Below are 15,010 nucleotides of genomic sequence, written 5' to 3'. Positions count from 1 at the left end.
GTTAAATTTGCCGAAAAACACCTCAAGAAGCCAGCCCAGTTCTGGAAAAGTATTCTATGGACAGATGAGACAAAGATCAACCTGTACCAGAATGATGGGAAGAAAAAAGTTTGGAGAAGAAAGGGAACGGCACATGATCCAAGGCACACCACATCCTCTGTAAAACATGGTGGAGGCAACGTGATGGCATGGGCATGCATGGCTTTCAATGGCACTGGGTCACTTGTGTTTATTGATGACATAACAGCAGACAAGAGTAGCCGGATGAATTCTGAAGTGTACCGGGATATACTTTCAGCCCAGATTCAGCCAAATGCTGCAAAGTTGATCGGACGGCGCTTCACAGTACAGATGGACAATGACCCCAAGCATACAGCCAAAGCTACCCAGGAGTTCATGAGTGCAAAAAAGTGGAACATTCTGCAATGGCCAAGTCAATCACCAGATCTTAACCCAATTGAGCATGCATTTCACTTGCTCAAATCCAGACTTCAGACGGAAAGACCCACAAACAAGCAAGACCTGAAGGCTGTGGCTGTAAAGGCCTGGCAAAGCATTAAGAAGGAGGAAACCCAGCGTTTGGTGATGTCCATGGGTTCCAGACTTAAGGCAGTGATTGCCTCCAAAGGATTCGCAACAAAATATTGAAAAAAAAATATTTTGTTTGGGTTATGTTTATTTGTCCAATTACTTTTGAGCTCCTAAAATGTGGAGTGTTTGTAAAGAAATGTGTACAATTCCTACATTTTCTATCAGATATTTTTGTTCAACCCTTTAAATTAAACGTTACAATCTGCACTTGAATTCTGTTGTAGAGGCTTCATTTCAAATCCAATGCGGTGGCATGCAGAGCCCAACTCGCGAAAATTGTGTTACTGTCCAAATATTTCTGGCCCTAACTGTATATGACTTTCAATCACTTTATGTTCCATTCTTTTCTTAGAGACAGGGTGACCAAAACACGCGATTCAGATTTTTTTTTTTATTTTACAGCTTTCACCATGCAGAATAAATAAATAATATTTTAATAAACAGCACTTTTACAGATGCAGGAATAGTTTTGTTTTATTTTCTGATGTCATGCCTTGGAAAAGGTTTTCTTTTTAACTTTTAATGTTTTTTTTAATTAAACCAATAATTAAAATAACCTTACATGATTCTCACCTTTTTTTTCTCTGAAGTCCCCATAGGAGACTCGAACTTGTAAACATCTAATCACGTTTAATAGTCTGCAATACAGGCAGGGCTTAATGATTGGCAGCTATTGCTATCATGAATATCCAGGAATACTTTATGTAGTTTCTCTATGCATTTGCTCCTACTAATAAAAGGCAAGTTTCCCAATCTCATTGTTAAAACTCATGTTAACATTTGCTTCATGTATATTTCATGTGATTACACAAAGATATCTTAGATGATACGGCCCATGCTGAAAAACCCAAAAAGCTCCTCCTGTCTGTAACTGAAGACCACTGTTTCCTGTCTCCTTTACACATCCATGTGCCATACAGAGTTGTGGGTGAAATATCAGACTATGTGAGCGAGCATGTGTGATCACGAGAGAGAAATAGATATAAATATAGCATATGTGTATATATATATATATCACACTTTAAAAAAGTAATGATTTCTTTACCATGTCCCTTATGCATCACCCATAGTACAGTGCCTATAAAAAGTATTTACTTCCTTAGATGTACTTATATTTTAATAAACTACAATATAGGACACTATGAAGGGTATTTTCCCCATTGACTTGTTCTATTCTGTGCATTGCAAGTGTACATCTGTGCAAATTTTGGTATTTTATATCACAGTGGCTCATATGTACACGTAGCTACTCCTGGGGCTGTAGTATTATATACAGCTTCCCATTTGTACAAGCCGCTCTGCCCAGATAAACATTTTAGGGAGGGCTCCTTTTTTCTGTTAAGGTGGTCCTGGGTCTTGTACCCCTATTAATCACACATCTATGACCCTAAGGGTAATTCATCAATGTATACACTTGGAAAAAACAGGCAGTTATATCACCTTGAAAATAGTTTGCTTTATCTAATATCACTTTTGCTTGATGCTTTATTAGGCCTTAGTCAGATGGGCGTTTTTTCGCGCGATTTGCAGATCGCATGACGGATGCACATGCGCAAATCGCGTGACCGGGGGCGAAAAATCACAGGCGAAATCTACACCTAGCCGCGTTAATCGTCGCAGCAAAACGCCCGTCTGACCGGAGAAAAATCGCCGTGCGCATCAAAATGCGCATGAAACTTAGACTGGCCGGCGAAAAAAACGCAGCTAGCTGCAGTAAATGATTTTGGTGCGCACATAAAACGCCGAACGCAGATAGGCGCGATCTGCGAATCGTCGTGTCCTATAATTTATCGCATATCCGCATAAAAAGCGGACATGTGACCGATACCATAGCGAACCACTGGTTCTATATATGCGCGAATCGCATGCGCAAATCGCGCGAAAAAACGCCCGTCTGACTAAGGCCTTAGGTGTTCAGACAGAAATGCAGAGAGCAGTGCATTGTGGGAGCGGTGACAGTTACAAAGTTACTAAACTGTTAGATCACATATCAGAATGTTTGGAACTAACAAAACTAGGTGAGTTTAGAACTAGTATTGAAAATACATGCATAACACATGAAATAACATTGAATCAATACAAGAAGTAAATCAAAAAGTTCACTATATTGTTTAACTTGTGTATTTAGTTTGTCATTTTACTCTTGGGCCTCATGTCCACTAGCATGCACAGATACCATTGCTGAATCCGTGCGTGCCCGCGGACATGGGCATGAGAAGACAGTTTCTTACTTCTCCAGATCCAACGCGAGTCTCCTCTGTACCGGCCGGATCTTCTTTCTTCAGCATGACGGATGTGTCCGGTGGCGCCGGCCGACACATGCGCCGTGCTTTCTTCTTTGTTTTTAAATCTCCCGCTTTCCCACGGATCCGCGGCATGTCTACAGTGAGAGCTGTGGCTATGCCACGGATCGGGCCGCTTCCATTGACTTCAATGGAAGCCGTCCCGCGTGAGCTGCAAAAAAAGGGACCATGCTGCGATTTCTTCCTGCGAATGCGAGCCGCATGCTTTAAATTGCCTTGCAGATGCTAATTCATCCCTAAGGGTGGCTAGAGGTGCGGGACTCGCGTGGATTTTATAATTAAGATTCGCCTGTGGACATTGGGCCTTACACACAACACACCCAAAGCAATAATGCTTGGCTGTAAAGATCATCATTATTTTGTTAGTATGAACCAAAACATCATTACCCCTTTGCTGACCGCAGACCCGCTCTACTGGCCTGTGCTAAACAGAGGTGGGCAGAGTGGCTATAGATATTTTGAAATGACACGAGGTGAAGTCATCAGAAGTGGCCAAGAAGTTATGGAGGGACTGCAATTGGCCACACTATGATTAGTAGTGATGGACTGTTGTGGAGGATGACAGCCACTACTGCTGTGTCACGGTATCAATACACACGGTGATCAGAGCAGAGAGAACACACCGGAGGTGGTGAGCCGCTGGTCACTGCAGGGCCATGGACTGCCATATCAATCATTGGCTCCCAACGATCACATTACAGGGGGATAGATGAGGTAGTGCGTGATCTAATATCCACTTAGATGCCATGGTTTTTACTGTGGCACCTAAGGGGTTAAACAGCCAAGACCAGAGTAATCTCCTATTCCAGTCATTACTGTGAGAACTCAGCTGTCAATCCCTGGAGGGCTCCCACTGTGCGTGTATAGGTATAACGTTGGTGCCCATGAGAGTACCCATGTGCCATTTACCCAGGTCATGGAGCGTAAAAAGATAAAAGGAAAATTAAACTTAGAAATAAACAATAAAAGTACATTTGGCTCCGCTGCTTGTTACTCTAAGGAATTTTCTGCATATTCCCGAGACAAGGTTTTGTAGAAATCCTGCAGAGTACACAAGGGTTAATATCCTGTGGAGTTCTTTTTTTTTTGGCTTGTAAACCGCTGAAAGGGCCTGCTTAGTCAAGAAGGGGCCTAATAATATTTTTCTTCTACTGCAGGCAGCAGGGGCGGATTGGAGCCTAAAAGTGGTCCCGGAAAAAAATTACGAAGTGGCCCCGTGATCAGCACATGATCCCTGTGTTGACATTCAGCTGGTCTCTTACTGTAATGGCCATGATCAGGGAAACATCTGATCCTTGTCATTTATCTCCCTACATGCAGTCAGTGATGACCACGGCATCTAGGTGGTTGGAGGGAGGGAGCTCCCTCTGTCCTCACAGTCCCCATGCAAATACAACTGCCATGACAACTTCTTTCAGCCAAACCTTGCTTCTGCAAAATTTGACACAGACATCTTTGACTCCTCAATTTTCCAACAAACTGGCTTTGATTCTCCTACTGTATATATAAGTTCCCTATCCATAGTATCCCAGGTAGTAGTAATGTTATCCGTGGGGGTCCACACATCAATAGTATCCTCTGTTTGTGCCCTGTGGGGATAGTGCACAATAAATGTCACTTTTAGTGTTCCACACACTGTAAAAGTTCACCCAACAAGTATGGGTGCCCCCTCACAGGCTCCCAGTAAGCATGAGTGCCCCCTCACAGGCTCCCATTAAGCATGAGTGCCCCCTCACAGGCTCCCAGTAAACATGAGTGCCCCCTCACAGGTTCCCAGTAAGCATGAGTGCCCCCTCACAGGCTCCCAGTAAGCATGAGTGCCCCCTCACAGGCTCCCAGTAAGCATGAGTGCCCCCTCACAGGCTCCCAGTAAGCATGAGTGCCCCCTCACAGGCTCCCAGTAAGCGTGAGTGCCCCCTCACAGGCTCCCAGTAAGCGTGAGTGCCCCCTCACAGGCTCCCAGTAAGCGTGAGTGCCCGCTCACAGGCTCCCAGTAAGCGTGAGTCCCCCCTCACAGGCTCCCAGTAAGCGTGAGTGCCCCCTCACAGGCTCCCAGTAAGCGTGAGTGCCCCCTCACAGGCTCCAAGTAAGCGTGAGTGCCCCCCACAGGCTCCCAGTAAGCGTGAGTGCCCCCTCACAGGCTCCCAGTAAGCGTGAGTGCCCCCTCACAGGCTCCCAGTAAGCGTGAGTGCCCCCTCACAGGCTCCCATTAAGCGTGAGTGCCCCCTCACAGGCTCCCATTAAGCGTGAGTGCCCCCTCACAGGCTCCCAGTAAGTATGAGTGCCCCCTCACAGGCTCCCATTAAGCATGAGTGCCCCCTCACAGGCTCCCAGTAAGTATGAGTGCCCCCTCACAGGCTCCCATTAAGCATGAGTGCCCCCTCACAGGCTCCCAGTAAACATGAGTGCCCCCTCACAGGCTCCCAGTAAGCATGAGTGCCCCCTCACAGGCTCCCAGTAAGCATGAGTGCCCCCTCACAGGCTCCCAGTAAGTATGAGTGACCCCTCACAGGCTCCCAGTAAGTATGAGTGACCCCTCACAGGCTCCCAGTAAGTATGAGTGACCCCTCACAGGCTCCCAGTAAGTATGAGTGACCCCTCACAGGCTCCCAGTAAGTATGAGTGACCCCTCACAGGCTCCCAGTATGAGTGCCCCCTCACAGGCTCCTAGTAAGCATGAGTGCCCCCTCACAAGCTCCCAGTAAGCATGAGTGCCCCCTCACAAGCTCTCATTAAGCATGAGTGCCCCCTCACAGGCTCCCATTAAGCATGAGTGCCCCCTCACAGGCTCCCATTAAGCATGAGTGCCCCCTCACAGGCTCCCATTAAGCATGAGTGCCCCCTCACAGGCTCCCAATAAGTATGAGTGCCCCTCACATGCTCCCAGTAAGCATGAGTGCCCCCTCACAGGCTCCCAGTAAGTATGAGTGCCCCTCACAGGCTCCCAGTAAGTATGAGTGCCCCCTCACAGGCTCCCATTAAAGTATGAGCGCCCTCTCACAGGCTCCCAATAAGTATGAGTGCCCCCTCACAGGCTCCCATTAAGCATGAGTGCCCCCTCACAGGCTCCCAATAAGTATGAGTGCCCCCTCACAGGCTCCCTGGTGGGTTGTATGACCAGTTCACCCCGAACAGACAAGGCAGAGCAGGAAGGTTCATGCTAACAACAACTGCATTACAGACAAGGAGGAGAGAGGAAATGACTGACCTCCTGGGATGCCCATAGTAGATTTATTTTCCAATTTCCCAGTCTTATTTGTAATAAGAGAACCTAACGAGTAAAGTCCATCTTACACTAATTCTCATGGACAGGTGATAAACGTATTTTGTAGAAAAAAACTCTTTTGGATAAGTTAGGTCTAACAATTACCCTGAGATATAACACAAGGCATACAATGGCCCCCACAACTATAGTAAAGCGAGTACCAGACTGATCTACAGCAGGTTGCCAACGAAAACACCTGTTTTTTCAGGTTAGAGTGGAAATCTGTCCTTTCTAACTGGGTTGTTGCTTTTCATGAGCTGCCAAGCATTTCAGTATGATCAAAACAAAAAAATGGCAGCCTGAATAGGAATCCTGTAACTAATCACCTAATAGGGTGACCGTGACCATTTCCAGAAGCTTTTTCTGCTTCTGTAAACTAGTGACGGATTGCAGTTGTTACGAGGTCAGAGAATACATTAATTTCAGGGCAATGGAAAGTATGTTTGTGAAATGAAAAGGGCCCTTGCTGACATTGCATCACTATTTCTAGACAGTGCCTTGAGTACAAAATAAATCTCTCATCTTGGATGCATGCCCAAAAACTATGACCTAGTTTCATTAGGGTGGGAAACAAATAAGAAGTATCCTTGAGGGAGCAGATTACCAGAATAACTTCAGGTTTTGTTTTTAAATGCGAAGTCTCAAACTGAGAACAATTTTTCACTATTCTTGAAGACTTTTTGTCCGTGACCATTGTGCTGCTAGGATCTTCTAAGGAGTCGGCACTTTATCTATTGTTACATTAGCTGTATTAATGTGTGAGGTTTCAGAGGGCTTCATTATCCTTCAGTATTACAATTATTTTGCTCTGCTTTTACAAATTTACTTTGGTTTTAATGGACTTTGTTATACATCAAAAACTTGTAATATAAAAATCACTACATATTTTTGTCAATGGAATTCCGTGCACCTTGGAGATGAGCGAGCATACTCGCTAAGGGCAATTACTCAAGCCAGCATTGCCCTTCGCGAGTACCTGCCCGCTCGGAAGAAAAGATTCAGCTGCCGGCGGGGGGTCTAGGAGCGGCGGGGGAGAGCGGGGAGGAACGGAGGGGAGATCTCTCTCTCCCTCTCTCCCCCCCACTCCCTCCTGCTCACTCCCACAACTCACCGCTCCCCCACACCGGCAGACGAATCTTTTCTTCCGAGCGGGCAGGTACTCGCTAAGGACAATGCTGGCTCGAGTAATTGCCCTTAGCGAGTATGCTCGCTCATCTCTAGTGCAAAAGTAATTTTCTGTAATGCGGATGGTCCAGGCGGCTCACAATCGGACATGTACAGTACAGATGTACGCACAAAAATAGAGCATGCTTCGATTTTCCCTCCACTCGCACAAAACGCAATTCGGTTCCGCGAGTGTGCAAGAAGAAGTGCTTTTACATAGCATATAACGAACAGCAATTGCTGCAAATCCAATGCTGACCACAGATTCTGCAATGCAAATCCATTCTTGTGCAGCTGGCCTAAGAGATGCCATGTGAAACGAAGATTGGCAACTAGAGAAGCTGCCCAACCTTCACCACCCACTTGTCACTCTAAGGGTCGCTTCACACTGGCGAGACAATCGGATGATTTTCTTGCATTGCGAGAGTGAGTGAAAATACATGATTATGAAACCAATGAATTTCAATGGCTTCATTCTGATTTGTGATGTTTTTACCCCTGCGATGCTGCACGGAAAAAGAAATCGCAGCATGTCCTTTCTTTTTGCAATATCGCCCATTGTTTTCAATGAAGGAAGATTGCGATTCTCTGTGGCAGCTGCAGCAGGGGCTTCCTTTTTCCAGGGGCTTCACCTTGTCTTCTATGGGGCTGGCGGCAGCAGTGTTGGCCCCACTGAAAACACAGTGAGAAAATCGTGATCTTCTGCCGTGGCTGTGACAGCTGCAGCAGGGGATTCCTTCATCCCCGTGGGGAGTCCCCTAACATCTGAGCACTGTGACAGCAGCGGGAGGATGTTCAGTGATGAGGGGACTCCCTGTGGGGATGAAGGAATCCCCTGCTGCAGCTGTCACAGCAGAGACAGGAGATTGCGATCTTCTCCCATTCCTTCCAATGGGGCCGGTGTTGCTGCTGCCCCATTAACATCAATGGGATGAAGGGAACGCCGACAGTGATGCGAGGCTGTTTTCACAAAAGGAAACGCCTCACATCCAGGGGATCCATATGCATTGTGAGGGCGATATCGCTCTCACCAGTGTGGAAGAGCCCATAGAGGATCAATGAAGATGGCCAAGAATCGTCAGATTTGTGGTTTTCTTTGGTGGGGTGCTTATATCTCAGAGTTTATTTAGTTGTTTATGTCATGAAAAAATGTGATCACCTGATTTCTTACCCCAACTAGCAGCAATTCAGCACCTCAGAGGTAAAGCCAAGATGAACCTATTGATGACATATGACAAGCTGTCTAGTCTAGGTTTGTGCTGTCTAATCATTAGACCATATTAGTATACCCGTCCCACAATATTCTACAACTGCCTGAATCATCCTCCTCCATTGTCATCCCCTTTTAACTTTGTCCAATGGAATTCTTCCATGTTAGAGTGTTTGTATCAATCTTAATACAGCACTATGGCTGTGATGAAAATGCTTAGCGGTTACCTGAGAGGCAAGAAACTGGATGATGCGATCATGTGTCTAGTCATCACTGGATTGGGGCTGAAAACCCCTTTAAATCTGTATTTTTCTAAATGCCACTTGTTTCTTTAAGACATTATTTTTATACACCAGTGAAATAGCTTCTTCAGGCCATTGAAGTATTTATATTGGCCGTACTCCTTGCTTTGCCTAACAGGGAAATCTCTGCAGCATGAGCCAATTTCTCATGAAATCTAGAGGCTATAGAGAAAATAAGAGGAACTTGTCTTACCATTGTCTTATCATATGGTAAGAAAAAAGTCATACAATAGGAAGGTTTCTGTAAAACCATAAGAATAGGTGTTCGTACTGGACAGAAATAGTCAATGCTGACTGAAGGCAAAACGCAATTGGTTAAACCTGTTGCATAAAATAATAGTCTTACGATCCTAAAAAAAAAAACAAAAAAAAAAAAAACATCTATAGGTTTGAGGATAATACTGCATAAATCACTCAATAACGTGAAATAAACCGATCGGACACAAGGAAACCCCTCAGGATTTCCTCCCCGTCTATGTAACCTACGGTAAAGACAAAAGCGTGATCACATGACCCAACGCAATAGACTTGCTAGAAAACGACGGTTTGGATCATAGTACAAATATGCTGCCCAGCATTTCTGCAAACCAAATCCTGGCAGGGAGGAGGCTCCGTGACAGCTGTCAACATAACTCTTCATTCCGAATGAAAGGAACAAAGTTGCCACAGTGTAGCGGGCGGTGCTCCAGGGAAAGCACAAAAATAGTAGAGACGACATCCAAATTATCTAGTGTGGTAAAGTGATGTGCTCCAGAAGACCTATTTACATCATTTCCAGCCTTTGAGGAAAACCGACTGCCATTCCCTGCATTCAGCTACTATAATTAATAGGCGGCTTTCTCTCTATGGTACATTTTTTCATCCCTGCTTTACACAGTGTGATTTGAAATATTGAAGGAGCTGTATGAGATTAGAGAAAAAAAAAGTTTCCTTACAGTAAAACTGCACAGTTGTCCGAGGGCTATGTCTGGATTTGTAGCTCCGCTCCATTCAAATGTGGTGCTCAGCTGCAATAGAGCCCAAGGACAAGAATGGCGCCGTAGTGGAAGGAGGCGATCAATATTTTTTTTCGAATCACTAATATATAGATGCCATGAGTATGTATGCAGTTAATTCCAAATTTACCAATGATTACAGAAAATTAGAACTTCTCGAACCAAATGAAGTCTAACAAAAAGATGGTCAATGTCGGAGTAAGAAGTTCATTATCCTCTCTCTGCTTCAGTGGCTCTTCAGCCTGAAGTCCTGTATAATCAGGGAGAGACTGGTGGGTAGAAATGTACTGCCTGACAACTCCATTAAGAGACTGCAGTTGCTAAACAGTGCATCCCTGGCAAGCAGTCTGTCAGACGTGGCTCAGCGGATCCGCTCAGAGCTGCTTGCCGTGGAGCTAGCAGGACATGAGTGAAAGCTGTAGTTAGAACATGCCATTCCCCGTACCTGCAGCATTAATTAAATGTCAAGATAATGTCATACTATGCTAAACTGGATGCAAAAGTAAGTAGTGGAAATTAGAACACACTGAAAAAAGTACTAAGGAGATTTACTACATTGAGACACCTCAACAAGGATATGGCTAGAAAAGGTTGAACTAGTACATGCAAAGAACTTTGACAATAAGGTCTAAAAACTTTGTGAGCTGTACACTGTGCCTGGCATCCAGCTGAAAAGGACATGGGGCGAGGAGAGTGCTGTCTAAGCTTAGCAGATTCCTGGAGAGTCTGAGCTGCTAAATGTCCTTTTCAGCTGCATGCCAGGCTTGTAATCAACCACACAAGCTACTAGGACCCTCTAGCTTACACTTCTTACATCCTATAGCTGTCCTCATTTAATGTACCTCAGAAATGACAACCAATATTAACTCTAAGGACACCGCGCTGATGGGAAATGTATAAACGTGTTAGATAAATCAAGACATGGTCTCTCCTCCTACTTTTATTCCTATTGCTAATTAGAGATGAGCGAACGTACTCGTTTCGAGTAATTACTCGATCGAGCACCGCGATTTTTGAGTACTTCAGTACTCGGGTGAAAAGATTCGTGGGGCAACGGGGGGCGTGGCGGCGCGGGGGTAGCAGCGGGGAACAGGGGGGAGCCCTCTCTCTCTCCGCTGCAACCCCCCACTCACCCACGGCGCCCCCGAATCTTTTCGCCCGAGTACGGAAGTACTCGAAAATCGCGGCGCTCGGGCGAAAAAGGGGTGTGGCTAAGTAGGCTCGCTCATCTCTATTAACTATAGAAGAATTCATTTTGCTTGTACTAAACACAACAAAAAAACATGAAAAAGAAGGCAGTTTGAGGACCTCCGAAACGCGTTGCTCTACATACACCTTCTGTGACGGTCTCTTGCCCAGTTTGTTTTTTTATTTATTTATTCTTTATTAATAAAGAAAAATCTGATTTTTGCACTACAAACTTGGGTTTATTACAGGTCACCTTGGGTCTTAGAGGAGTCCCACTCACATAGTGGACTCCTGTACGAAGTAAGTGAAGTCAATCCAATTTTCACTACGCATTCACTAAGAGTGCAAGGATTTTATTTCCTCTTGTTCCCTTTTAGATACAACAGGGGTTGGACTCACTAGGTGTGATGGAAATGCTGGACAGCTCTCCCTTATACCACCAATCCCTGAAGGTCTTAAAACAATTAATCACAGATTATTTTCTCAAATCGGTCCCTCTGTCCCAAATGGTCATACAAGCTGATGAGCACACTTGTCTTCTCCCAGTGATCCAATTGGGCCCAGTTCAGGAAAAAAATGGTCCAATTGGGCCCAGTTCAGGAAAAAAATGGTCCAATTGGGCCCAGTTCAGGAAAAAAATGGTCCAATTGGGCCAAGTTCAGGAAAAAAAGGGTCCAATTGGGCCCAGTTCAGGAAAAAAATGGTCCAATTGGGCCCAGTTCAGGAAAAAAATGGTCCAATTGGGCCCAGTTCAGGAAAAAAATGGTCCAATTGGGCCCAGTTCAGGAAAAAAATGGTCCAATTGGGCCCAGTTCAGGAAAAAAATGGTCCAATTGGGCCCAGTTCAGGAAAAAAATGGTCCAATTGGGCCCAGTTCAGGAAAAAAATGGTCCAATTGGGCCCAGTTCAGGAAAAAAATGGTCCAATTGGGCCCAGTTCAGGAAAAAAATGGTCCAATTGGGCCCAGTTCAGGAAAAAAATGGTCCAATTGGGCCCAGTTCAGGAAAAAATGGTCCAATTGGTCTCAGTTCAGAAATAAATGGTCCAATTGGTCTCAGTTCAGAAATAAATGGTCCAATTGGTCTCAGTTCAGAAATAAATGGTCCAATTGGTCTCAGTTCAGAAATAAATGGTCCAATTGGTCTCAGTTCAGAAATAAATGGTCCAATTGGTCCCAGTTCACAGTATATAAAAGGAGAAAACATAAACCAGTGCTTAGAAGTGTAACCAATTACAGTAATGGTCAAGCCATGGCGTTTTTCTGGTAAAATACTCAGACACATTGCTTTTCCGACTATGGCTGAACAAAAACCAAGCTTCTTCACCCAAGAGAAAGTGGGGTTTATGTTCTCGCTCTGTAATTGAATGATTATAGGAAGAGCAATCTTGGATTTGGGTGGATTAAGTGAACTATTTCCCCCATGAAGTGATAATCTACTAGCTTTTTGCCTTCTAACCATTACTGTGATTGGCTACACTCCTTAGCGCTGGTTTAGATTTTCTCCTTCCATACACTCCGTAATGACAGCGGCACACTAGGCAAAAAACTTGTTAATGTGCAATATAGACCAAGATGCACATGTTATCAATTTTCCAGATCAATTATACCTATATGTCCTGATTTTCACCAAAAATGATTAAATAAAAGAATGTACTTGGTACCCAAGACCTCCAACTAAAACGAACACAGTTTATAATTTTAATGAGTATATCAAAAGTTATTGAGAAACACCAAAGTGCAGCGATACAAACTCTGCAAATACAAAAGACAACATGCAACACAAGGGAATATAAAAAGCTGATCCTATGAGCTCCAGATACTGCAGGTGGCAACTGCAAAACACATTGGTTCATTAGCAAAGATTACCATATCCTGTATGACAAGATAAGTTACAAAAACAATGTTTATTTTTTCATCATATGTTTCTCTTAAACGCAACACATTTTAGCAAGATGTTAATTCCCATCATTTAAATAGTCATTACTTAAACTGACAGCTGAGACAAATAATAAAAACCCACATTAAAATATTGCTATTGTAAACTGCCTGTCTTTCATCATGTGAAGAAATAACAGCCTACGCATATGTGCTGCAAATTAATAAAATCATATGCGGTTATACAAATCACAAAAGCTGGCCATGGAGGGGATGCATTTCCCACGTGTTAACAGGCCGATCAAAAATAATGTAGTCATCAGATCTTTGTATGTCGTTCGGTTTGTCTCAGGAAGACTGGTCTCACACGACCGGATTTGGATTGTGAAATCCGCGATCGTCACGCGCGTGGATGATCCGTGGTATTCTGCATCCACTAACAAGAATAGAACATTCACGTCTGCTCACATGTGGAAATAAAATCTCAGCATGCTCTATTCTTGTGCGGATTCCGTGCCTTCAATGGAAGCCGTCCGATCCGTGGCTCATCTACAATTAACATTGCAGATAGGTCATGGGTACCTGCATCATCACCTAGTGACGGCGCAGGGATAAAAAAAAAAAATTGGAAGAAAAAAAATCTGTACTGAGCATGTGCGACAGCGAGCCGTCCGAACCATCAGCAATATTGACTTAAACATTTCCGCACAAACGCTGGCCCGGGAGCTGGAATCCACTGTGGGCTCCCACATGTGGAATCCGGCCCATCCATGTGAGACCGGCCTAACTGAAGCAGGTAGAATGACAATGGCAAAATAGTTTGATCACTCTATAAAGATGGGTTACTTGTAAGACATGTTGATAAGTGGTCAACTTTAACAAGTATTCTAACCCCTTAGCACCCCAGGTGGCTTTATACATGGCCAGCGTCGGCTGTCTTTGACAGTTAACACCCAGGCGTGATCAGAGTTCATGGTGATTGTAGCTGTTAACTCTCCAGCTTAATTGCAAAGCTTCATATTCTCATGTAACATGGCTAAATTCTTGTTTAACAACCTCATTTTCTAAAAGAACTTCAAACTGATGACTCAAAGGCAGAATCTGATATTAAATGTGAATTAAAAACAAACATTTTAAACATTCCATTAGGGAATTCTGAATGAATAGAAGGGAGTCACCTATTCAGGACCCTCATCTATTAGCAAGAGTTGAGAGAAGCTACAAAAGAGCATCTCCTGCCTTGGAGGACTGACACATCCGTGCATCACAAGGACAGTCAATTGATTTCCATGAGAACTGTGCAATGCCTAAAGTCCCCTGTGGTGGCAGTGCAGGGAAACTGCTGCCGGCTTCCCCAATAGATTAGGGTGGATCGCCTGGGAAGCTGGTAGCGGGACAAGTTGTGATCAGCTTACCACTGATTGGAAGAGAATGTCCAAAATAGACAAAAGATTTAATGCAAGACTACAAACAGGCGCCTAATAAGCATTATTCTCTTGTTTTCTAAGTTAATCTCTATCTAATAGCTGAAGTATACATATAAAAACACTACTTTATTTTGTGTGAAGTATTTACTAAAATGTATTTATTGGCGCTTTTCTATATAAGCCCAATAAGTCACTGTATATGATTAATTGCACATGTAAATCAACCTCACCTGCTCCAGGAATTATAGCAAGCTTGGTTTCAACAAGGCCCATTTTCGCTGAAGAAGCTGAAAAAGAACATACATGAGTATATAAAGCAATGTTGCCATTTTGCCTGACAATAATCTGATATACCTGTAACATGTGGAAACAAAGGCTTTCTATGCAGCATTACCAAGCACTGGTTAAGGGGTACATTAAGTTATAAAGGAAACCCTGGTTATACCCCTAAATCCTTAAAGGAGTTTGCCTATTACTTGCTCTACAACCACTCTGCACTTCCCAGTTGCTGTTGACCAGGACATGTGACAATTGACCCCAATCAGTGGCCATGGGAGGTCACTGCTGTGGTCGGTGATTGGCTGCAGCAGTCACATGTCCAGTTCAACAGCAACCAGGAAGAACAGAGTGGCTTTGGAGCAATTTTATGTAATGGAAAACCCCTTTAACACGGAACGACCATGAGTCAT

General features: G+C 44.2%; 1 protein-coding gene across 1 annotated transcript in view; it reads right to left on the bottom strand.

The window, feature by feature from the left end:
- AUH (AU RNA binding methylglutaconyl-CoA hydratase) overlaps positions 1-15,010 on the bottom strand; it is a 138,776-nt gene that overhangs the window by 46,814 nt on the left and 76,952 nt on the right. The window contains exon 6 of the mRNA XM_066604049.1: positions 14,552-14,608. Coding sequence (XP_066460146.1) covers positions 14,552-14,608 — 57 coding nt within the window. The remainder of the gene's footprint in view (positions 1-14,551; positions 14,609-15,010) is intronic.

This window comes from Eleutherodactylus coqui, chromosome 5 (genome assembly GCF_035609145.1).
Source record: "Eleutherodactylus coqui strain aEleCoq1 chromosome 5, aEleCoq1.hap1, whole genome shotgun sequence".
NCBI lineage: Eukaryota > Metazoa > Chordata > Amphibia > Anura > Eleutherodactylidae > Eleutherodactylus > Eleutherodactylus coqui.
The sequence above is the reverse complement of the archived record's forward strand: the minus strand, read 5'-3'. Positions and strand labels throughout refer to the sequence as shown.